We start from the raw sequence: 24,696 nt of genomic DNA on the forward strand, positions 1-24,696 counted from the left end.
TCATTTAGTTAAATAACACAAGTCCCCCCAAAACAGAGTTCACAATATATTAACTGAGTAATTGCATAAAGTGTAAACTTCTCTGATATCTCTTCAATTCACAAATCACTACATAAATAACAGATATGCATCATGATCAGTGACCACTCATGTTACCCTTTTCAAAGACTGCTGGTGACTGGTCACTGCACATCTGTTATTCAATTCACGCACAGACAGCAAAGCATATGTTGTGTTACCTCCTGTCTCCCAGTCATAAGCCACTGCAACATTTTACAATGGATAATCAAAACAGGAAACAGGGCAATAAAGGTGAGGGAGCAAAGAGACGAGATGTGATAATGCTGGAAGCGAAATTCGAATAGAAGGTAACTGGGGTTACAGAATAGCTGACTGTGGAATGTCAACACTACTGCCGTTCAAGAGAGTCTAGATATGCAGCCAGAAGAACTTAGTAAAAGTGAACTTATTGGCATACATGAGGACAATGAGGCGGCTGTGACAAAGAATGAAGATGTCCCAGAGGATGTGACTGGCAGAAAAACTTCACATGAAAGGAATTCTTTGCGATGGATAGTTCATGACATTGAAAGTGATGGAAGCTGATTCGATCTTAGAAAGGAGTATGACAATTCACCAAGGCATAGACAAGATGCTTGCTCTGTATTCAGTTATATGAGAAGAAGAGGCAAGCATTTTTCAAACTACCCTTGATAAAATTCTTCAATTCTCAATGTTTTTTATGTTTTAATTTATCATGTACTAAATATTAGTTTTACTATTTTTTTCATTTCCTAATACATTTATTACTGACAGTAAGAGAGGTTTTAATGTTTTGACAAAAAGTTTAAAGGTCACGGAACTATAGTAAATTTTGGCATTTATTATTAGATTGTTTTGCAGAGTCTCAGCCTATATGGTCATGTTTATAGTCCCGCAGTTCTGTGTAAAGCAGGGATTCACTGAATAATACAACAGTTCTAAAGAAGAAAAAATAAGAATAGATACTCCTATCTCAAAGAATTTCAACATGTTATCCAGTTATTTTTTTAACATCTTTATTGGAGTATAATTGCTTTACAATGGTGTGTTAGTTTCTGCTGTATAACAAAGTGAATCAGCTATATGTATACATATATCCCCATATCCCCTCCCTCTTGCATCTCCCTCCCACCCTCCCTATCCCACCCCTCTAGGTGGTCTCAAAGCACCGAGCTGATCTCCCTGTGCTATACAGCTGCTTCCCACTAGCTATCTATCTTATATTTGGTAGTGTATATATGTCCATGCCACTCTCTCACTTCGTCCCAGCTTCCCCTTCCCCTTCCCTGATGTTATCCAGTTCTTGATATGAAGTTGAACCTTAATCCTATAAAAACTACAGGTCTTGATGGGCAGCAATTGAAATCATTCATCAAACATCTAAATGATAGAAAATACCTGTTATATTGTCAAAGAGTAAGGAAGGACAACCCTGAAAATCAGCCAGGAACATAATTGTCAGTGCAGTGGAAAACTGAGTTGGTACAGTTTTCAGAACAAAAACAAAATACCTGAAATGTAATACTATTAAGAAAATTGTTACTTTGGTTAAGGCTCAGTGTTTGATTCTAGGATTCTCTGAGCTGTTTGCTAAGCGTAAGATTCTGCTTAAAAGCTTGTAAGTTAAAGTTAAAGGCAAAGGTATTTAGGAACATTTTCCTGTGAGAGACCTTTGTCTTCAAAATGTGGTCTAAGGCTCACCACATTTGGGACCCCTTGGCTTGGCTTCCAGAGTTTAGAAGTCTTCTCAAGGCTTCTTTCTCAGTAGGATCGATGGCATCCTGAGATACAGTTCAAGATACAGTTCTGGTATAAAGAAACTCTTTCTCCTCAAAGTGAAAGCATAATCTGCTGTCATAACTGGATTTTTAGCTGACAGAAGGTTTAGGTTTTATCTTGGATCACCAAAAAGAATGACACTCAGAGCTAGAAAAACCAGAGAGAAACCCCCTGAGGTCAAGTACAGAAAAAGTTAAAAGGAACTAGAAACTTAGAAAGTCATGGGTCTGAGTTACTATTAATACTTTAGAGCGTGTAAAGACTTGATTCAAGTCTTTTTCTATTGTTTTTTGTTTTTTTTTTTTGCGGTATGCGGGCCTCTCACTGTCGTGGCCTCTCCCGTTGTGGAGCACAGGCTCCGGACGCGCAGGCTCAGGGGCCATGGCTCATGGGCCCAGCCGCTCTGCAGCACGTGGGATCTTCCCGGACCAGGGCACGAACCCGTGTCCCCTGCATCGGCAGGCGGACTCTCAACCACTGCGCCACCAGGGAAGCCCCAAGTCTTTTTCTTGATATAAAAAATGCAAAACCAAGGAGCAAGTGGGGAAAAAGGGGGCTTTCCTGTTGGTGGAATCCCCAGGCCATAAACAGGAGGCCTCCTACAAAGCGTACCAAGGGAGAAGTAGATTTAGATTCATATCTATCCTGAAGATGTGGCAGAAGGCACAGAGCAGTGCTACAAAGCCAGGGGCAATTTACATTTCACTTCTACATCTCTAGCATACCGCCCAGTGCCTAGTAATCAGTAGGTACCCTGTCAAAAGACATTTATTGAATAAATAAAGTGGGTCCACATTCTACTCTATAAATAACAGTTTCTTTTACTCAGTGTGTATATCCAGATATAGGTTCACCCTTCTTGAGAAAAGAAAACAAAAACACATTCGAAATAATTTCAAGACAGGGAGGCACTATAATGTAGTGGTAAATAGCACTGTTTCAAATCCCAGTACTACCAAGAAACAGTTGGGTGATGGTGGGCAAACTGCCTAACCAATCTGTGCCTCTGTCTCTTGTCTATAAAATGGGAATGATAACAACAGTATCTATCCCCATAGAGTTCCTGAAAGAAGTAAATATGATTTCAGATGTAGAGTACTTTGCATAGTGCCTATCACACAAAGCAAGAGCTCTACAAATATTTAGGTACTATTATCAAAAACACCTTTAAATGTGAGCGCAGGCTGGGTGAATCAAGTATATAAGTACCTCCTACACACACACACACACACACACACACACACACTACATTTACTTGTTCTAAGATGAGCCTAATTAAAAAATTGCCACTATGTGGACATATATACACTACCAAATGTAAAATAGATAGCTAGTGGGAAGCAGCTGCATAGCACAGGGAGATCAGCTTGGTGCTTTGGGACCACCTAGAGGGGTGGGATAGGGAAGGTGGGAGGGAGATGCAAGAGGGAGGGGATAAAGGGATATATGTTTAGGTATAGCTGATTCAGTTTGTTATACAGCAGAAACTATCACACCATTGTAAAGCAATTATACTCCAATAAAGATGTTAAAAAATTATTTACAAAAAAAATTGCCACTAAAATATTTTTTTAGGTTTATGATCACATTCCTTAAAATATGATCAATAGAAGGGAGTTCCCTGCTGGTCCAGTGTTTAGGACTCCGTGCTTCCACTGCAGGGGGCACGGGTTTGATCCCAGGTCAGGGAACCAAGATCCCACAAGGCATGGCCCCCCCAAAAATATGACCAATAGAATACATATAAAAAAGAACATTTACCCTAACACAAAAATGAAAATGAAGATGATGTTTTTTTAACCATCGAATTACCAAAGATTTTAGAATTATAATGATGTCAAGCTTGTGAGGTGAAAGACAAGTATTCTCACCTGCAGTAGTAATTGATACAATGGTGCTGGAAAACATGTTGGCAACAATGTATCATGAGGCTTAAAATACCGTCTCTGCCATTTCTAGTGTTACATACCTTTAGTATGTACTAAAGGTATGTAACACTAGATACTGTCATAGTATCAAGAAAATTTGGAAATATCCTTAATATCCATCAAGATGAGAGTTAAGTAAATTATAGTACATCCATAAAAGTAGAGCACAGGCAACTACAAAAAGACTTCTGAAAACACGGGAGGCAAATCAGCATTTACAAGTATGTAAGCTATATGAGTCCATTTACGGTTTTTCCTTTTTCAAGAAAAAAGACAGAAAGGGAAGGAGAAATTAATAGTTTATTTCCAGGCTGTGAGACTCTAGATGATTTTTGTTTTTTCTCTAGACTTCCTATGTTGTATAAGGTATCCTAAAGTGATATGTATTACTTTTTTTTAAGTCAGAAAAACAATGGTAAAGCTTATTTTGTAAGAATATGGCTGATAGTGAACACACTCCTGGTTCAGTCCACTAAAAATAATATGTTACTAATGGTAATGTCATGATCAGCACAGTTCAATCAATCCAAATGCAACAAATCACACTTCAGTGAAATGATTTCATGATCTTAGAAAAAGGCTATTGCCTATTTAAATCATATGACATAGGCCTTAAGGCCTGAGTCTGCCAATAGGGATAAAGGCTTTCCCTAACATCAGTGGACAAGGTCTTCGTGCTATACCAGTCTTTTTCTTGATATAAAAGACTTACTGAAATTCTAAGAAAATTTCCACAAGAATTTTAGACACTGTTTTGAAAGTAAGAGTTGTGAAATATCTTGACAGTTTTCTCCCTTAGCCCTTTCTTCCTCTTTTTTGCCCTTTTAAACAAAAGTTGAGAACAGATCTGAAATCACAAAGCATTTCCAGAGTGCCATACATTGAAAAGAATCCTTAGAATACATAATCAGTCATTTCCCTTCCATTTTTATGTATCACTTTAGATACACATGACTTAAACTTCTGAGTAAAATTCATGAAATATACAATAGGTCAATCCACTACAATATTTTACTAGCTTTCATTTTATAAAGGTTGCACTAGTGAATAAAATAAATAAGTGAAATCAGCCATTAATTACTCCTTGCCTTATATAAATGTTTACTAGCCTTCAATGACTATTTCAGTGTGCTATAGGGAGATGAGAAATAAATCTTACATTTTAAAAGTTTAAAAGTTTTGGGACTTCCCTGGTACCATGGTTAAGAATCTGCCTGCCAATGCAGGGGACACGGGTTTAAGCCCTGGTCTGGGAAGATCCCACATGCCGTGGAGCAACTAACCCATACGCCACAACTACTGAGCCTGCGCTTTAGAGCCCGTGAGCCACAACTACTGAGCCCATGTGCCACAACTACTGAAGCCTGCGCACCTAGAGCCCATGCTCTGCAACAAGAGAAGCCACCACAATGAGAAGCCTGCACACCACAACGAAGAGTAGCCCCCACTCACCGCAACTAGAGAAAGCCCGCACACAGCAACGAAGACCCAACACAGCCAATAAACAAACAAACAAACAAACAAATGAAGTTTAAAAGTTTAGACTACTGAAAGGAGTCCAGTTTCATGCTTTTCCACATACCTGTCCAGTTTTACCAACACCATTTATTGAAGAGAGACTGTCTTTCTCCCACTGTATAGTCTTGGCTCCTTTATTGTAAATTAGTTGACCATAAGTGTGTGGGTTTCTTTCTGGGCTCTCTATTCTGTTCCATTGATCTGTGTGTCTGTTTTTGTGCCAGTAACATACAGTTTTGATTACTAAAGCTTTGTGGTATAGTTTGAAATCAAAGAGAGTGATAACCTGCAGCTTTGTTTTTCTTTCTTTCTTTCTTTTTTTTTGTTCTTCTTTCTTAAGATTGTTTATACAGAGTCTTTTGTGTTTCCATGAAAATTTTAAGATTATGTGTTCCAGTTCTTTAAAAAACGCCATTGGTATTCTGATAGAGATTCATTAAATCTGTAGATTGCTTTGGGTGGTATGGACAATTTAACGATATTAATTCTTTCAAGCTATGAGCACAGAATATCTTTCCATTTGTCTGTGTTGTCTTCAATTTCTTTCATCAGTGTCTTATAGTTTTCAGAGTATAGGTCTTTCACCTCCTTGGTTAAATTTATTTTTTTTGATGCAATTGTAAATGGGATTGCTTTCTTAATTTCTCTTTCTGATAGTTCATTCTTAATACATAGATATACAACAGATTTCTGTATATTGATTTGGTATGCTACCACTAACTGAATTCATTTACCAGTTCTAACATTTTTTCCATGGAGTCTTTAGGCTTTTCTATATGTAGCATCACGTTATACGTAATTATGACAGTTTTACTTTTGCCATTCCAATTTGGATGCCTTTTACCTCTTTTCTTGTCTGATTGCTGTGGCTAGGACTTCCTATACAATGTTGAATAAAAGTGGTGAGAGTGGGCATCCTGTTTTGTTTCTGACCTTACAGGAAAAGCCTTCAGTTTTTCTCCATTGAATATGATGTTAGCTGTGGGTTTGTTATACGTGGCCTTTATTATCTTGGGTACACCTACTTTGTTGAGTGTTTATCATAAATGGATGTTGGATTTTGTCAACTGCTCTTTCTGCATCAATTGAGATAATCAAATGATATTTTTCTTTTGTCTTGCTAATGTGGCGTATCATGTTAAATTAATTTGTGGATATTGAAACATCCTTGCGTTCCTGGGATAAATCCCACGTGATTGTGGCCTATGATCCTTTTAATGTACTGCTGGATTCGTTTTGCTAGTATTTTGTCAAGGATTTTTGCATCTATGTTCATCAGGGATATTGTCCTGTATTTATTTATTTTTCTAGTGTCTTTGACTGGTTTTAGTATCAGGGTAAATCTGGCCTCACAGAACAAATTTGAGGGTATTCCTTCTTCTATTTTTTTGGAATAGCTTGAGAAGGATAGGTAATAACTCTTCTTTAAATGTTTAGTAGATTCACCTGTGAAACTATCTGCTCCCAGACTATTGTCTGTTCAGAGTTTTTTGATTACTAATTCAATTTCACTTCCAGTAATTGGACTGCTCAGATTTTCTATCTCTTCCTGATTCAGTCTTGGAAGATTGTGTGTTTTTAAGAATTTATGTATCTCTTCTAGGTTGTCTAATTTGCTGGTGTATAACTGTTAGTAATAATCTCTTATGATCCTTTGTATTTTTGTGGTGTCAACTGTAACTTCTCTTTCATTTCTTATTCTATTTACTTGGGCCCTTTCTCTTTTTTTCTTGATGAGTCTGGCTTAAAGGTTCATAAATTTTTTCTTTTCAAAAAGACAGCTCTTAGTTTCACTGATCTTTTTTTACTGTTTTTTTTTAAGTATTTTTTTCATTTATTTTTGCTCTGATCCTTACTATTTCCTTCTTTCTACTACTTTTGGGCTTTGTTGGTTCCTCTTTTCTAGTTCCTTTAGGTATAAGGTTATATTGTTTATTTGAGATTTTTCTTATTTCTTGATGTAGGCCTGTATCACCATAAACTTCCCTCTTAGAACTGCTTTTGCTGCAATGCAAAGATTTTGGATCATTGTGTTTCCATTTTCATTTGTCCCAGGTATTTTTTAATTTCCTCTTTGATTTCTTCAGTGACCCAATGGTTGTTTAGTAGCATGTTGTTTAGCCTCCACTTGTTTGTGTTTTTTCCATTTTTCTTCTTGTAACTGATTTCTAGTTTCATACTGTTGTGATAGGAAAAGATGCTTGATATGATTTCAATCTTTTTAAATTTACTGAGACTGGTTTTGTGGCTTAGCATGTGATCTATCTTGGAGAGTATTTCACATGTACTTGAAAAGAGTGTGTATTCTGTTGGTTTTGAATGGAATGTTCTATATAAGTCTATTAATTCCATCAAGTCTGATGTGTCATTTAAGGCCAATATTTTCTTATTAATTTTCTGTGTAGATGATCTATCCACTGACGTAAGTGGAGTATCAAAGTTCCCAGCTATTGTATTATTGTCAATTTTCCTATACTACTTGCTTTATATATTTAGGTGCTCCTTTGTTGAGTGCATAAATACTTATGAATGTTATATCCTCTTCTTGGATTGATCCCTTTATCCTTATGTAACACCTTTTTTTTTTTTTTGTCTTCTCTTAAAGTCTTTGTTTTAAAGTCTATTTTCCTTGATATCAGAACTGCTACCTCAGCTTTCTTTTTGTTTCCATTTGTAAGGAACATATTTTTCCATCCTTTCACTTTCAGTGCATGTATGTCTTTAGGTTTGAAGTGAATCTTTTGTAGGCAGCATATATAGATGGGTCTTGTTCTTGTGTCCATTCAGCCATCCTGTGTCTTTTGATTGGAGCATTTAGTCCATTTACATTGAAAGTGGTTATTGATAGGTATGCACTTTTATTGTCATTTTGTTAATTGTTTTCTGGTTGCTTTTGTAGTTCTTGTCTGTTCCTTTCATCTTTTAGTCTCTTCCCTCATGGGTTGATGATTTTCTTTAGCTTTGTGTTTTGGTTCCTTCCTCTTTACTTTTTCTGTAGCTATTATAGGTTTTTGGTTTGTGGTTACCATGAGGTTTATATACATGAACCTATATACACAGCAGATTGCTTTAAGCTGATAGTCACTTAAGTTCAAACACATTCTGAAAACTATGTTTTTACTCCCCCCAACCCTGTTTTATGTTTTTGATGTCATACTTACATCATTCTATTTTGTATACACAAATAACACTTACTGTAGTTATACTTGATTTTACAACTTTTGTCATTTAACATTCACTTTTTAAGTGACAATCCACTGCCTTTACTATATATTTGCCTTAGCAGTGAGAGTTTTCCTTTCATATATTTTCTTATCTCCAGTTATGACCTTGCCTTCTCCACTTAAAGAAGACCCTTTAACATTTATTGTAAGGCTGGTTTATGAACCAGCTTGTAAGGTGGTGATGAACCCTTAGTTTTTGCTTGTCTGGGAAATTCTTTCTCTCTCCTTCATTTCTGAATGACAATGTTGCCAGGTAGAATATTTTTGGTGGTAAGATTTTTCCTTTCAGCATTTTAAATACAGCATGTCATTCCCTTCTGGCCTGTAAAATTCCTGCTGAAAAATTGGCTGATAACATTATGGGAATTCCCACGATTGTGACTAGTGTTGCTTTTCTTTTGCTGCCTTTAAAACTCTCTTATCTTTAACTTTTGTCATTTTAATCATGATATGCCTTGGTGTGGATCTCTTTGAGTTCATCTTTTTTGGGACTCTCTATGCTTCCTGGACCTGAATATCTCTTTCATCCCCCAGATTAGGTAAGTTTTAGCCATTATTTCTTCAAATACATTTTCTGCCCCTTTCTCTCTCTCCTCCTTCTGGGACCCCTATAATGTGAATGTTAGTATACTTGATGTTGTCTCAAAAGTCCCTCAAACTATCCTCATTTTAAAAATTCTTTTTTTCTTTTTTTCTGTTCAGTTTGAGTGATTTCTAGTACTCTGTATTCTAGATCACTGATCTGTCCTTCTGTATCATCTAATCTACTGTTGATCCCCTCTAATGTATTTTTCACTTCAGTTATTGTATTCTTCAGTTCTGATGGATTCTTTTTTCTATTTTCTAACTCTTTGTTGAAGTTCTCACTGTGTTCATCCACTCTTCTCCAGAGTTCAGTAAGCATCTTTATGATCATTACCTTAAACTCTTTATCAGGTAGATTGCTTATCTCTGTTTCATTTAGCTCTTTTTCTGAGAGTTTTTCTTGTTCTTTCATTTGAAACATATTCCTCTGTCTCCTCATACTGCCTAATTCTGTTTATTTCTATGTATTAGGTAGGTCCATTACATCTCCCAATCTTAGAAAAGTGGCCTTAGGTAGATGTCCTATGGGGCCCAGCAGCAAGTTTCCCTATGGCTACCAGAGCCAGATGCTCCAGGGGTATCCCCTATGTGGACTCTTTGTGCCCTTTTATTGTGTGTGAGGCCAACTCCTGTGGGCACACTGGTGGGCAGGATAGGCCCCCCAGCACTGTTGGCTGTGCAACCTGTCAGCATGCAACTGCTACAAGTTGCATGATTGCTGGTAGGCTGTACCGGTCCCCAGAGCTAATATGCTAGAGGGAGGATTCCAATATGGTGCCCTCCAGTGAAGGTGTCGGAGTGGTAGAACGAGATCACAAAAATGGCTGCCGCCAGCATCTCACTTCCAGGAGGGAATCCCAGCTGCCTCCTGTCTCTCAGTGAGGCTCTCCAAGATAAGCAAGTGGGTCTGACTCAGACACCTGTCAAACTGCTGCCTCTGTGCTGGGACTTGGAGCAAGTAAGTTTCTGTGCACACACTTTAAGAGCAAAGTCTTGGTATCCTACAGCCCTCTGGCTCTCCCAAACATAAGTCCCACAGGTATTCAAAGTCAGACATTTTGGGCACTTGTATTCATGGTTTAGGACCCCCAGGATGGGGAGGTGGATGTGGGGCTTGACCCCTCAGTCCTCAGGGAGGATTTCCATTGTTGTGATTTTCCTCCTACTTAAGGACCCTTAAGTGTGGGTCCTGACAAGACCACACCTCTGCCCCTCCTACTCATCTTGTTGTGGTTTCTTCTTTATATCTTTAATTGTAGAGTACCTTCTCTGTTAGTCTTTAGGTCATTCTCAGAGACAGTTGCTCTGTAAGTAGTTGTAACTTTGGTGTGCCGTAGGAGCAGGTAAGCTCAGGGGCTTCCTACTCCGCCATCTTGATCGCTCCTTCTATGTCATCCTATCTTGTCAACACCAATGTAGGCTGTAACCATCTCTTTACCAAAGAAAATAATGTATGTGTAAATGCTCTGTAAATATTAAAACCAGTTGAGTCAAAGGTATTGTTATTATCAGGATTCCCAATGTTCATTCTTAAGAAGCTAAGGAAAAAAAAAACCTTCTTAGGAATTAAAAGTGAACTGAAGCAAAGTATGAGGAACAATATAGACTTCAAGGAGAATATTAATATTGACTGTATATTCTTATTTACCATGTTATCATGCTTGCTAATACAATTTGGTTAAATAAAATATTTCACCAGCATTGTCTGCCAGAAATAAAAATTTAACCAGTATAACATAAATGAAAAATAGAAGTAAGTACTTACTCACAACACCAAACTGTCCCCAGAATAGAAGTATAGCCAAAATTGGGAAAATAACAGTGAGGATATTTTCATTTGGAGAAAACCATGAAACTGCAAAAGAGAAAACAAAAATCACAATTAACATTTACTATAATCACTGTAGCTCCCGCCCATGAATAGTGAACAATATATTTTATTGTGGAGATGGAAAATAAAAACAATTAATTGAAACTTTGGTCTTAGGGCTTCCCTGGTGGCGCAGTGGTTGAGAGTCTGCCTGCCGATGCAGGAGACAGGGGTTCGTGCCCTGGTCCGGGGGGATCCCACATGCCGCGGAGCGGCTGGGCCCGTGAGCCATGGCCGCTGAGCCTGTGTGTCTGGAGTCTGTGCTCCGCAACGGGAGAGGCCACAACAGTGAGAGGCCCGCGTAACGCAAAAAAAAACAAACCCCCCCCCCAAAAAAACTTTGGTCTTAAAATAATTAAGTAACAAATTATACATATAATTTAACTTATACAGCAAATTTTACTTATGAAACAAGAAACTAGTTCTTTAAGTGCTTTTCACCACATTTTCCCTAACCTATGACTTCTGGAAGGAGGTAATATGGTACAGGAGCTGAGAACAAGGTTCTGTAGCTATAGCGCCTGGCTTTGAAACCCAACCCTAACTTACAATCTCTGTGATCTTGGACAAAGTCTTAACACCTCTCTGTTCTTCAGTGTCCTCATTGTTACACTGGGATAACTGGACTGTTGTGATTGTTAACGAAGTTAATACATGAAAAGGGCCTAAAACAAATCTTGGCACTTACCAAGTGCTCAGTAAACATTAACTTCAATTATTATTATGTGCTCCTACAGTGAACACCTGTATGTGTAACATGCCAAGAATTTACCTTAAACCAACAATGAAGTCTTTCTGTAAAGACTTACTCAGGGTATCAAAGTGTGGAAGCTGTACAACTGGGTACCTTCACCTTACTCTGACTAAAACCAAAACAGATGTGAGCCCTGGCTTTTCTCAAACTTACTCTGGAATAGAAGATGTATTTATGAATAATTAGGCTTCAAATGATTGTTTAGATATAAAGTAACATGAGGGGCTTTAGGTATTAAGTGGTTTACAAGTTACCTAGAGAATGATAATATGAAATGATATGTTCTATATAAAGGAAATTGTGATTTTAAGTCTTCAGAAAGATTTGTTGAGAACTTTTGAAAAATTAAGTTTAATTGCATCTTATCAACTCCTAAGACGATAATTTTACCTGTGAAATTTCTTCTCTAACAATAAAGCCAGGTAAATGCACTGAAAGCATTTCAAAGTTTGCCTGTGAAGAGGGAATGCGCTGTGCACATTTTCAAATCTTCCACTGCTCTGCCTCTGTATCGGCATGCAAGAAGACTTGTGGGATTTCATACAGTAATACTAGCCATGCATTTCTTGTGTCAGCTTATAATGTTAAGCTCGGGTAAATGTTCACAACAATCCACAGAATATAATATTATGAATTCTATCTCACAGATATTGACTTTCCATAATCTAGCATTTTGCACTACACATAGTAGAGACTCAATTGGTTTGTTGCTGAAGGTTCCGATAGTCAAAAAACAGTGAGTGAATGAAAGAGAGTTTTTTGGGGTGGGGGGCTGGATGCTCTCATGGTTACAGATCTCTACCAAGAGACAGATGTCTTCAGATACTCTGAATTCATATCTTAATTTCCAGCTGAATTACTGAGCATCTTCCTATACCAAAGAAAACCCATTTCAATTCAGTCTAAAATCCTACCAGGAAAAACCTTCATGAATCATCTTTAGTTTTCCGTATCTAATGCCCAGAGGATTTGGTAAAAGCTCAATGATCTAATGACTATTCTTAACCTATTTTTCTCTACGTGCTTTATTATTTTTTTTGAGTTGTGTACATTAACTCCTCAAATCCTCACAACTATTACACGCCTCCTATCATTGAGGAAACTGAGGCCTAGAGAATTAAGGGTCTTAAGTATCTTAAATCTTCATGTCCCAAACTGACTCCTGAAACTCCTCCCCCTACTCCTTCTGCAAACCTACCCTCTCAGTTTTCCCCGTTTCAGTAATGGTGACCCCATTTCTCCAGTTGCTCAAGCTAAAAGCCTTGGGGTCATCCTTGACTCCTTGACTTCTCTCACATCTCACTTCTGGCCTGACACTAAATCCTGTGGTTGCTACCTTCAAGATACAGCCAGAATCTGATCTCATGTTCAACATGGGCTGACAATGAAATGTTCTTTCTTCACTGGCCTCCCTCCTTACACAACAGAACAATCTTCAACAGTCTTAGCATATATTAATAGAAATCTACCAGTGAAAATAAGAAGTGTGTTTGACCTGGTCTGACCACTCATTTTTCACTTACTACACAAACATTTATTAAAAGCCCACCATGGGTAGGGTACTCTTCTAGGTACCTGAGATCTAGCAGTGAATAAGCCAGGTGGGGCTACCGGCTTGAGGAGGGGGAGGGGCTGAAGAACAGACTCTTGTGGGTAGTAAGGCCTCATGGGGAGAGGAACTGGCTCTGAGCCTTGGACTGGAAAGAGCCTGCCATGTGAGGACAGGGGAGAAGATATGCCAAAGGAACAGCAAGTTGGAGCAACTGAATGATGGCCAGTGTAACTAGAATTTAATGATACAAGATAAGATGGAAAGAGATTGCTGGGATTAAGAACTCTCTAATTACCTGTTACCTCTCTCTAATTTGTTAAGGTGGGAAAAGTCTTCTCAGCTTGTTAAGAAAGTTTGGATTTTATTCTATAAGCAATGAAAAAGTGATCGGAAACCTTCAAGTAGGGAAGAAATGTGACCTGATTTATTTAAAATCTTCTTTGGCAGCCTTGAAGGGAATGGATTATAGAGAAGCAGGACCTACCAGAAAGTTAATGCAGCCATCAGGTAGTAGCAGGAAGGTAGGACACAGCCCACAAATGCAGTCCTGAGTTCAGTTTTACTCATCAAATTTAAAGACATAATAGGGAATCGTCCCAAAGGAAAATGACTAGAATAGGGATGCTGAAACCATGAGCAATGGCTGAAGGAACTGGGGATTTTTACCTTAGAGAAGAATAAACTTGGAAGAGAAATACCATACCTCCTAGTGAGTGAGAAATTGCAGGGTTGCAAGTTTTAGCTTGACTTCAGGAAGAACTGGAACTGCCTGATAATAGACTAAAATCCTCTGGGCAGTAAAAGTCTCTTCCTGTCATGCGCTTAGGTAAATATTTGAATGGGAGGGGGCGGCTCCGCGCCGGCCTCCAAGCCGCCCGCCCCTCAGCAGAGAGGCCGCAGCAGAGAGGTCACAGCGAGAGGTCGCAGCGAGAGGCCGCCCCGCAATGCTTCAATCGCCGGAGGTCGGAGCGCCGGGCTGCACCGTGGCCTACTGCTGGCAGGAAGGGAAGGATCGAATCATATTTGTGACCAAAGAAGACCATGAAACTCCAAGCAACGTGGAGCTGGCGTCCGACGACCCCAATGATCCGTTAGATGGGCAAGGACTGATCCTGCCCCACGGAGACCTCAGCTGGAACTGCCCGTGCCTTGGGGGCATGGCCAGCGGGGTGTGTGGGGAACAGTTCAAGGCGGCCTTTTCCTGCTTCCACTGCAGCACAGAGGATGTCAAGGGGTCGGACTGTGTAGACCAGTTCCGGGCCATGCAGGAGTGCATGCAGAAGTACCCGGACCTCTAGCCCCAGGAGGAGGAGAAGGAGAAGCCAGCGGATCGATGAGAGGAAACGGCTGCTTCTGAGGCCACCACAACCAAAAAAGAGGAGGGGTCCAGCTGATGAAGGTCCCGGGGCGCGCTGGGCTCCTGCCTCCCTCAGAGAGGATGAACCTCTCCAAGAAAGTGTCTCTCCCTCTGTTGTTCTGTGCACTGTACTCCACAAAATAACTTACTGTGCTGATCAGGGGTCTTGGCCCCTTGACATATACACTGAAAAATGGGTTGTGTGTATGTGTGTCTCACATAAACTATCAGGGAATGTAGCTGCCACTTTTGAATTCTCTTCTCATATTGTCCTGAATTTTGCCTCTTTGAAATAACGTGCTGAATAATCTCAGCAGCCCAAACTCATTATCTGGGAGTGTCTCTTGTGAGTGAGCAGATTTATTGTGATTCCTCGTATCCCTTTTAGTAGATTTTATACCTAGTTGGAAAGCGAAAGAGAAACATCTTCCTTTAAAAATGCTGGAGCGGGGCCATTCCTTGTAGAAGAGGCAGGATGATCAGCCCTTGAGTATTTGACGAAGCGCTATGCTTCATTTCTGATATATTTTGGTTTCCAGTTTGCATTGAGCTCCAGGTTTTCTACATTTGGAAGTCAGAGCTTTGTACCCTCTGAGTGACTCCCTTTGTAAGTGAAGAGAAAGGCTGTTTATTTCTGTTATTTTTATTCCAAAAGCCCTGGTTTGGGGTCTGTGTTCACGTTGGCTCTGTCTCAGCCTGTTCAGATACAATGTTCTTGAGAGGTGGGGACCTAATCATTACCAAAGTAGCACCCGAGAGACGAAACGGTGTCAATTAAAAGGAAAGCATGATTTTTACCTGAAGGAAAAATTTTTTTGAATGACCAACTACCTGGGGTGTGATAGAAGTAATTCAGGAATTACATGGGCAGATAGACTAGATGATTAATAGCTGACTCTATACCTCTATGCAGAAATAATAAGAGCTATTTCAAAGACAGAGGGTGGGACTATAGAACAAAAAATATTATTGTCTAAGTGATTCTTAACTGGAGCTTATCAGAATTACCTGGAGTTTATCCAAACGCCACATACTCTCCCCTTTCAGCTTCTACCCCAGTAACTGTGTGTGTGTGTGTGTGTGTGTGTGTGTGTGTGTGGCAGGGGTGGGGTGACCCACGAGTCTCTCAATTTAAAATCACTGCTGCATCTCCCTGCTGTAATTTGTCTTCTCTCACTGACATGAACATGTTACCTCTCTCTAATTTGTTACGGTGGGAAAAGTTTGAGGATCACTGAATTCGATCTTTGAGTAGCAAATGCGATGCTAGGGAAAAACCCAATGTTTTATATAAAACTATGTATATGCCCATTAAGCTACTGATTTGTTAGAGTAATTAGTACTGTCAGACGACTAACTCTTTGTCTCCTGAGGGGAGAGGGAGACAAGATACATCTCTAAGGTCCCTTTCAGTTCTGAGTTTCTATGGCACTAAGAAAATAAATTAAGCTTAAAATGGACTAAGAACAATATTAGATATTTTTCCAGTCCAGGATTAAGAAAGACGATCCAAAGTCAGCCAAACTCTTACTCCACCCAAGCTACGTCTGACAACTATGCCCACTATTCTCCAATTCCTGGTCAGGTAGAGTGGCTCGCAGGAAAATAAACTTACTAGTGGAAAGGCAACGAAATGATACTAAGAGGATGTGGTCTGTGGATAAGTGCTTACATTTTGCTTCCAAGTTTAAACATTATAAAAACCCAGGACCTCATTTCTCTTATCATTGTGTACAAAATGGGATGACCTAAAAGAGCCAAGGAATCTCATCCATTAAGTGTGCCTCTCCTTCAAATATATACAAGCTACACCTCCATGCACAGAGAACACGTTTCCACAGAGAAGGATCACGATAAAATTTCTGACACTAAAATTCAAGCCATATTTTTATTTGATGCTTCAGGACTGTGATGGGTTGTTTTTTTCGTTTGTTTGTTTGTTTTTTTGATGTATTGACTTGGCTAGGGTATAGTCCCCAGTTATTTAATCAAAGCCAGAATTGTAAGGTAGCCCCCAAACACCCTGCCCCCTGAAAGCAACCTTTTTAAATTCCCTCCCCTGGAGGGAGGGATGGGACTGTGAATATGATGGATTTAATTCCCGTGATTATATCGTTTCATATGGCAAAGAGATTTTGCTAAATGTAATTAAGGCCCCCAATCAGTTGACTTTGAAAGAGTGATTATTCTTGAGGGAGAAGGGGCAGACCAAATAAGAACTTAAAAGGGTTTGGGATTGTTCTAGCAAAAGAAATTCAACACGTTCGAGAGGGATTCAACAAGAGGAGGATTCTCCTTAGCTGGCTTTAAATATGGAAGAGGCTGTGTGGCAAGGAATGGGAGCAACCTCTAGGAGCTAAGAGAAGCTCCCATCAGACATCCAGCAGAGAAACAGGGACCTCAGTCCTACAATCACATGGAATTGAATTCTGCCAAAACCATGTGTGCTTGGAACAAGACCCAGAGCTCCTGATGAGAACACAGCCTGCTAATACCTTGATTTTAGCCTCGTAAGATTGGAGAACCCAGTCATACCATGACCAGAATTGTGATCTACAAAGTGGTGAGCTAATAAATGAGTGCTGTTTAAAGCTGCTACATTTGTGGTTGCTTGTACATGCACTTGAAAACTAACACGAGGATCTCAAAATGCCTTCATGTCAACATTATGAACATAACGTATCTCATGATGATGGTAATGGAAATGGCAACTTTGCTAAACTTGAACAGACCTTTTAAAACAAAACCCTAATAGCTTACTCAGAAAAAAGTAAAATTTTAAGCCTCCAAGTTTTTGTATCATTAATACTATAAGTATAAATATTAATAACATATTTTATAACTATTATTATTTACATTTAGTAATCTGGTTGTTTACAAGGTGTTTCCACAGAAACTATATACAGTGGTGGTAAACATACTGGTTTTAAAGACAGACAGATCTAGGTTAAAATCCTGGCTATGACTCTGATCTTGAATAACTACCCTAAATCTCTCATGCTCCCTCATCTGTTAAATGGTAAGACCTATACCTATCTCCTAGAGTTCTTGAGTTCAGGACACAATATACATAAACTATCTGGCACATATACATAAACTATCTGTGCCCTAATAAATGTAAGATTATTTTACTGTTCTTTTGTACTATCACTTCCTTGAAAGTAAGGATTATGTCTTCATCATCAATGAATCCATAGTGCCTAGCACAGCGCCTGACACATAGTAGGTGCTCAATAAATCTTTGTTAAGTAAGCAAGATATTTTGAACAAGGCTGTGATGGAAATGGTATTCCCATCTTACAGACAGAAAACAGAGGGCCAGACAGGTTGAGTTTTTTATCCAAATTTTCTTAAACTAGAAAATGGTAATGTACTGAAAAAGCTTTCTAAATTCAAGTCCTGTGCTCTGTCCATGGTACTATACTATATGTAGGCACCAGAGGTATATAAAATCTCATAGAGAGGTATACTTATCTCATAGGTAGTATTTCTAAAATACTGTGCTCCAAAAAAAGGGCACAAAGAATGGCCACTCTTAATTCACATTCTACTAAGTGGAATTCTCTATTACACAATTTCTATTCCTCACTTATGCCTATATTTGTGAAAAAGTACCACATTGTAAAAATGGTTTCTATTGCCTAAATCCCCAAAGTCCCCATGATGGGTAAGTCTCATCATCACAATACATTTGTATTCCACTATAAAAGTCCTGCTCCAATTAACTTTTTGTGCAGAGAGAAGGTTTTTTTTTTTTTTCCCAGTAAAAAATGGGTACAAAATAATGACATGACAACAGTAGATGCTGGCAAGGATGTGAAGAAACTAGATCACTCATATGTTGCTGATGGGAATGTAAAATGGTACAACCACTCTGCAAAACAGTTTGGCAGTTTCCTTCACTTTGTTATACAGCAGACACTAACACACCATTGTAAAGCAATTATACTCCAATAGAGATGTTAAAACAAACAAACAAACAACAAAGCATACACTTGCATACAGCTGAGTAATTGTACTTCTGGGCATTTATTCAGCAGAATGAAGATTATGTGCACCTAAAAACCACTATATGGTAGTTCACAGCAACTCCATTTGTAACAGCCAAAAACTGGAAACACCCAAAATGTCCTACGATAGGTGAACAGTTAAATAAGCTGCGATATCCCATACCATGGGATACTACTCAGCCAAAAATGACCAAAGTATAGACATGGAGAACAAATTAGTGCTTGCCAGGTTAGCATGAGGGAGAGCTTTGTGCAAATGAAATAGTTTTATATGCTGATTATGGTGGTAGTTACATAAATATACATATCATAAAATGACAAAGAATATACGTACATTGTACCATTGTCAACTTCCAAGTTTTGATTTTTTTTTTTTTTTTTGCAATACGCGGGCCTCTCACTGTTGTGGCCTCTCCCGTTGCGGAGCACAGGCTCTGGACGCACAGGCTCAGCAGCCATGGCTCATGGGCCTAGCCGCTCTGCGATATGTGGAATCTTCCCGGACCAGGGCACGAACCCGTGTCCCCTGCATCAGCAGGCGGACTCTTAACCACTGCGCCACCAGGGAAGCCCCAGGTTTTGATATTTTAGTATCATTATATAAGAGGTAACCAACCACTGGGGTAACTGAGTGAAGAGTACCCAGCACCCCTAAGCACTGCTCTGTTCTATCTTTGCAACTTCCTGTGAATCTATAAGTATTTCAAAAAATAAAAATGAATGCAAAGCCAAATGTCTGAGACCTCTGGTAGAATTTTCTACGTTCTCTACAGTGAAACAGTACTTCCTCATTTGAATGGTCCCAGAGTAAACACAGTTCATATTTTTATAGGGTACTTTGAAAACAAAGAAAGATGAAACAATCACACACAAAATTATAAACTTTCTCTTCATCTCAGATGTTGGTATTACTTTCTCATCCATCTTCATTCCATCTTCTGGCCTTTCAAGTCTCATATCTTGAGTTTACCACTCAGTGACCTACACTACACTAAAAAATTACTGGTCCCTATGCCTTGTTTTTTCATTCCAATGAAGCTGTACATTCCTTCAGAAATTTCAACTAGATATTAGGTTATCCAATTCCAGATTAGACTCCTGATGAAAGGTATACTCTAAAATAAAGAAAAAAAGCTCTTCAGCCCAAATTAATATCAAATGAATAAAAGTTACAGTGTAAGAGAGATTTCTGAGCAGAAAAGCTTTCCAGATTCTGCTAGCCTACTCTAAGCCATCTCCTGCCCTCCCTCTCACAACACCCCAGGCCAGCTTCAGCAACCTGATACCTTCCTTCATAAAACAAACACCCCAAAAACACAATTTACATCTGCAAAGCACTTTGGTTCACAAAGCACTTGTACACAAGGGATCTCATCTGGTGCTCATTAGGCTGTAGAATACATAAAAGCAAGTATCTATTTTCATCCCCATTTTAGAGATGAGGTAACTTGACTTGGCAAAGTAACTTCTCCGTACCATAAAGGTGAACAGTTAAGTTGCAGAATAGGGGATATAACTCAGACCTGTTGATTCCTAATTCTAAGCAATGTCACAATATTCTATCAACCTAAGCACCCCATTCCCAATGTGGTAACAGATATTTAGTAACAGTAAATGCGGGAAGAACAGAGGCGAACAGCGGATCCAACTGAACTGATCTGATCCCACTGAAAGCAGAGGTTCTTAAAGTATGATCTAATCCTGAGATCGGTAATATGTCTAGTGATTCTAAATACAGCTCTCAAAATAGGAGGTTGAAATGTACTTCTGTGTGGCTGAAGAACTCAGCTGGCACAGCGAAGAATAGAAAGAAAGGAGACTTTAAATTTACTCCAGGTAACTACTGCTTTATGCAACTCACCAACTCAAGTTTGTGAAGAAAGGGCAGAATAATGGTGCTATGATTTAAATAATTATAAATAAATAAATTAAATTGGAGCCCTAGCTCACCCACATCTTGGCCAAGGGAAAAAATAACAAAGCAAGGCTAAGCACAGGAAACCTCAAGGAATCATCTATGATAACCTGATTTTTAATATTCTGATTCTCCTCCTAATCTGTTCTTTCCAGAGGAAGCATGGCTGGGACTTGTCAACCGTTGATCAAAGTGTAAGGTTAAAAAAAAAAAGGCAAAATAATTGGGAAAAGCCTTGAAAATTAATCACATGAAAGAAAGTACTTTTGATGGCAGCAAACAGAAATGCAGAGGAGATGACCCCCCAGACTGCTCACCGCAATATAACAGTCCTCAGACAAAAAGTTTGAGAACCACACAATGTACAAATTAACAAACAACAAAGGAGATTTACTGTGAAAAGCAGAAGAGCATATAAGATAAAACTCACGATCTTAAAGCCGCTAAACATTCCATCAACATTTATTATTAATAGTCTGCTTTTTGATTCAAACGAGTTGGTGGCCCCATGTTACCCCCCCCTTTTTAACAGGATCATGTTGCTTCAGAAGAAATAAAAGGGAAACTTTATAGAAGTCTTACCAACACGATATTTTAGTTCTACGATGGTTTCGCCTTCTCTGCTTAATTCTGTTACTTCACAAGTGTAGTTTCCTAAGACGGCATCACGTTTATCCATCGTCAAAGAGGCAATGCCATTTAGTAATTCTGATGATGAGATTTTTGCACTAGTAAAGATATCGCTGGAATTGGACCTTTGCTGAACTCCATCAAAGATGAAAATGTCTTTTCCTTTAAATTTCCACCTGACATACAATTCAGCAATGCTCTTCGCCTCCATGTTATTAACAAAACATGGGATGACAACAGTTTGATTGCAAACGGTGTATTCTACAGATTTGGTTGTATTGAATATTAGCTGAGCTGAACCTGGAAAAGAGAAATAAAATTGTTTCATTTCATTACAGAATTCTATACTATGAGATTTCACGTATGTTACAAATCCTTAAGATAAACAGAAATACTTCTATTGTTCACTTAAGCAAGCAAGCAGCTATAGAGAAGAGAAGATGGGCAAGGTTAAAAAAAAGAAACAAATTATTTTAATATTAACATGCACAGCTGATAGACAATACTGTACACTTCTTGCTTATTCATTCCCAGTAAAACAAAATATACATTCTCACACATCTTGGGAATGAATTCAGCAACTGTGTTAGAACATGCAGGTGTAGTATCTGGCTTTGGAAGCTTTGAAGTAATCATTACTGTCTCCTGATATATGTAGAAAAATACTATCCTTACTGTGAGAAAATTTTAAACAGAAAATAAAACCAAATATTATATTCAGTCTTAACTTCTATACACTCCTCCAAATAGAACTTGCTAAACTGATATGAAGTTTATCTCTATCCCTATGTTGCATTTCCGAAAATGGTGTCAGGCTCTACTGTACTTAAATATAAAAAGTAAATCACATGAGTCACATCACATCTTTCCACTAGGATGGAAAGTCTTAGAATGCTAAGGAGAAAAAAACATTCTCTATGGCTATTTTCCCATTGCAAAATACAGACAGCAACAGACATTTTGTAAGTGAGTATTATAAAAGATTATACACAATTGAATGGTATTTTCCCACTCCCACATTTCATTGAAACTAAGGAACAACTTCCAAATGTATATTACAGGTATCCCTTCCTTCTAGAAACCAAAAACCACCCAAAATAAAGCTAAGATGCAAGTTGAAACCAAGAGCAGATACTGCTAATAAGTAGCATATATTCCATCAACTCTTTTCAATAGGATAAACTACTGGTTGTTGCCTTATAAAAGAGGGATTGAGAAATGCATCATCTTTCATCTAGAATGTGTAAAAATGTGGAGAAATTGTAGTTGTCTTCCATATTCTTCAGCCATTTATCAACTCTTTCATCTAAGTAGTTCCTTGGTGTTTCTCTCAAAAAAAGCACTAACAAATATAAATAAAACCTCAAGTTTAATCATTCATCTTTAAGATTTTTTCCTTCATCGGGGCATAGGATGGTATTACTCTAGGAACATAATTACTATTCAATAAATGCCCACTGAATTGAATGCTAGGATGCAGAGTGGAATATGAACTGAACAATGTTCAAGAAGCCTGAGAACGAATCCCATCTCTGTCAATTTTCAGTATGCGACCTTAAGCGATTCACTTAACTTCTCTATGCCTTGGTTTACTCTCTGTAGGTAAGAGGATCAAAAAGGGCTTCCCTGGTGGCGCAGTAGTTGAGAGTCCGCCTGCCGATGCAAGGGACGCGGGTTCGTGCCCTGGTCCGGGAGGATCCCACATGCCGCGGAGCGGAGCGGCTGGGCCCGTGGGCCATGGCCGCTGAGCCTGCGCGTCCGGAGCCTGTGCTCCACAACGGGAGAGGCCACAACAGTGAGAGGCCCGCGTACCGCAAAAACAAACAAACAAACAAAAAAAAAACGAACACTGGGCTGCTTCACAGAATTGTGGTCAGCAACACAGGAGAAAATATATTGGCAAGTGCTCTCTAAACAATACTGTGCTATAAATATGTAGGATAATACTATAAAAACTAAGCACTATACAGCATTTTAATGTAATGTTCCAGACCTTCTCTGACTGGCAGGTCTAAATTGTTACATTTCTGGGAATCTGCAGTCTGAATCAATCCCGTGGGCATCCATAGCTCACCCCTCCCTAGTTTTTTATATTTCTAGCCACCCAAATATCAGGAAGCCCCAGGCAAAACCTGGACTTCCAACTGCATTCTTCAAAACCTTGGAGTTGTAAATTATTCCCCCTGAGAAATAAGCATTAGTGGGAGACTACAGTGTACAAGGAGAGAAGAAAAGTGTGATGTTGGAATTAGATGTTGGAATTAGAAAGGAAGGAAAGTGTCAGAAAATATGGTCAACGATTTTGAAATGGACAAAAAGATTACTGGGAGTCCTTTCAGCGGAGTGCTCGGCACTGTCTGAGAGATGCGAGTGCTGGGCACTGTCTGAGAGATGCTTTTGGAATATCTGATTCTATAGGGGCCTGTGCATTTTGCTAAGACTGGGCTGCTTTTACAACTTTGTAAGTTGTAGAAAACTGATGGTAATGCGAATGATTCAGATCCATAGAGATAAAAATAAACTTTGTTCTGCCATTGATTTCCACCTGGTGGAAGAGAGGAATTTAAACAATTACATTTTAGGGGCTTCCCTGGAGGTCTAGTGCTTAAGACTCAGTGCTTCCACTTCAGGGGGCACGGGTTTGATCCCTGGTTGGAGAACTAAGATCCTGCATGCCTTGCAGCGTGGCCAAAAATCAAAAAAAAATTTTTTTTTTAAATTACATTTTACTGCGCTGAGGACACTGACCAATTTTGCATTTGCTCACAAATTCATTTCACCATTCCTGATTTCCCATAGGTACACGTGTCTATTCTTCCAATTCTCTTTTAAAACCAAGATGGTTGTACCGTCTTGCTGGTTTGCTTATTAATGTGAAATAAAAACTTTGACACGTGTTCATTTTATATTTGTTTGAGTCAAGATTTTACCTTCTCAAAATTATCCTTTAATTAAAGAGATACAAGTGAAGAGCTAAGTTATCCCAGCGATCTTTTTTAGAAGTGGTAAGACCGCTTCTAAGTAAGTAAGAAGCAGTCAGCAAGCACTCCACGATTTCGTAACTTAGGTTTAGAAAATGAATTTTCGAAAGAATACAGAAAGCACTGATTACACTGTTATTTGCTGTAATATTAATGCAAACATTTTTATAGCTGAAGCAATTTAAGTAGAATAAATGCTGTCAATAAACTTCAAAGTGAAATTGACCTGGATAAACTATAATTTGAATAATCCTTGCACTAATAATTAATAAATATAGTCCAAAAATGTTGCTCCATCAGCTGTTAACTACAACTTCATCCTCTATAAACATTTGTTAAAAAGCTATTAAGCAGTAAAATTATCTGATTTGGTTTTTCTCTATTTTGCCTACTGCCTTTTGATGAAACAGCAGAGTGAAGAAATGATCTAAAATAGACAGAGCAAATAAAGGATCATATAGATAATTATCATGAATAAGTAAGTTCTGAATAATCAAGAAATGCCTACAGCAGTCTAAATCAGATAGAAATTGATAAGTATAACCATCAGC

General features: G+C 38.6%; 1 protein-coding gene and 1 pseudogene across 5 annotated transcripts in view; one reads left to right on the forward strand and one right to left on the reverse strand.

The window, feature by feature from the left end:
- Positions 1-24,696, reverse strand: part of CD47 (CD47 molecule) — a 54,954-nt gene that overhangs the window by 20,052 nt on the left and 10,206 nt on the right. For all 5 annotated transcript variants that reach the window (XM_022596269.3, XM_022596051.3, XM_089910522.1 and 2 more), the window contains 2 exons: positions 21,117-21,464; positions 10,842-10,931 (listed from right to left, as the gene is read on the reverse strand). In XM_022596269.3, the coding sequence (XP_022451977.2) occupies positions 10,842-10,931; positions 21,117-21,375 (349 nt within the window). In that variant the 5' untranslated portion in view covers positions 21,376-21,464. The remainder of the gene's footprint in view (positions 1-10,841; positions 10,932-21,116; positions 21,465-24,696) is intronic.
- LOC149749313 (mitochondrial intermembrane space import and assembly protein 40 pseudogene) lies at positions 13,331-16,204 on the forward strand (annotated as a pseudogene).

The sequence above is a fragment of the Delphinapterus leucas genome, chromosome 4 (genome assembly GCF_059928025.1).
Source record: "Delphinapterus leucas isolate spDelLeu-1000000601 "Yukka" chromosome 4, BTC_Dleu_Yukka2, whole genome shotgun sequence".
Classification (NCBI taxonomy): domain Eukaryota; kingdom Metazoa; phylum Chordata; class Mammalia; order Artiodactyla; family Monodontidae; genus Delphinapterus; species Delphinapterus leucas.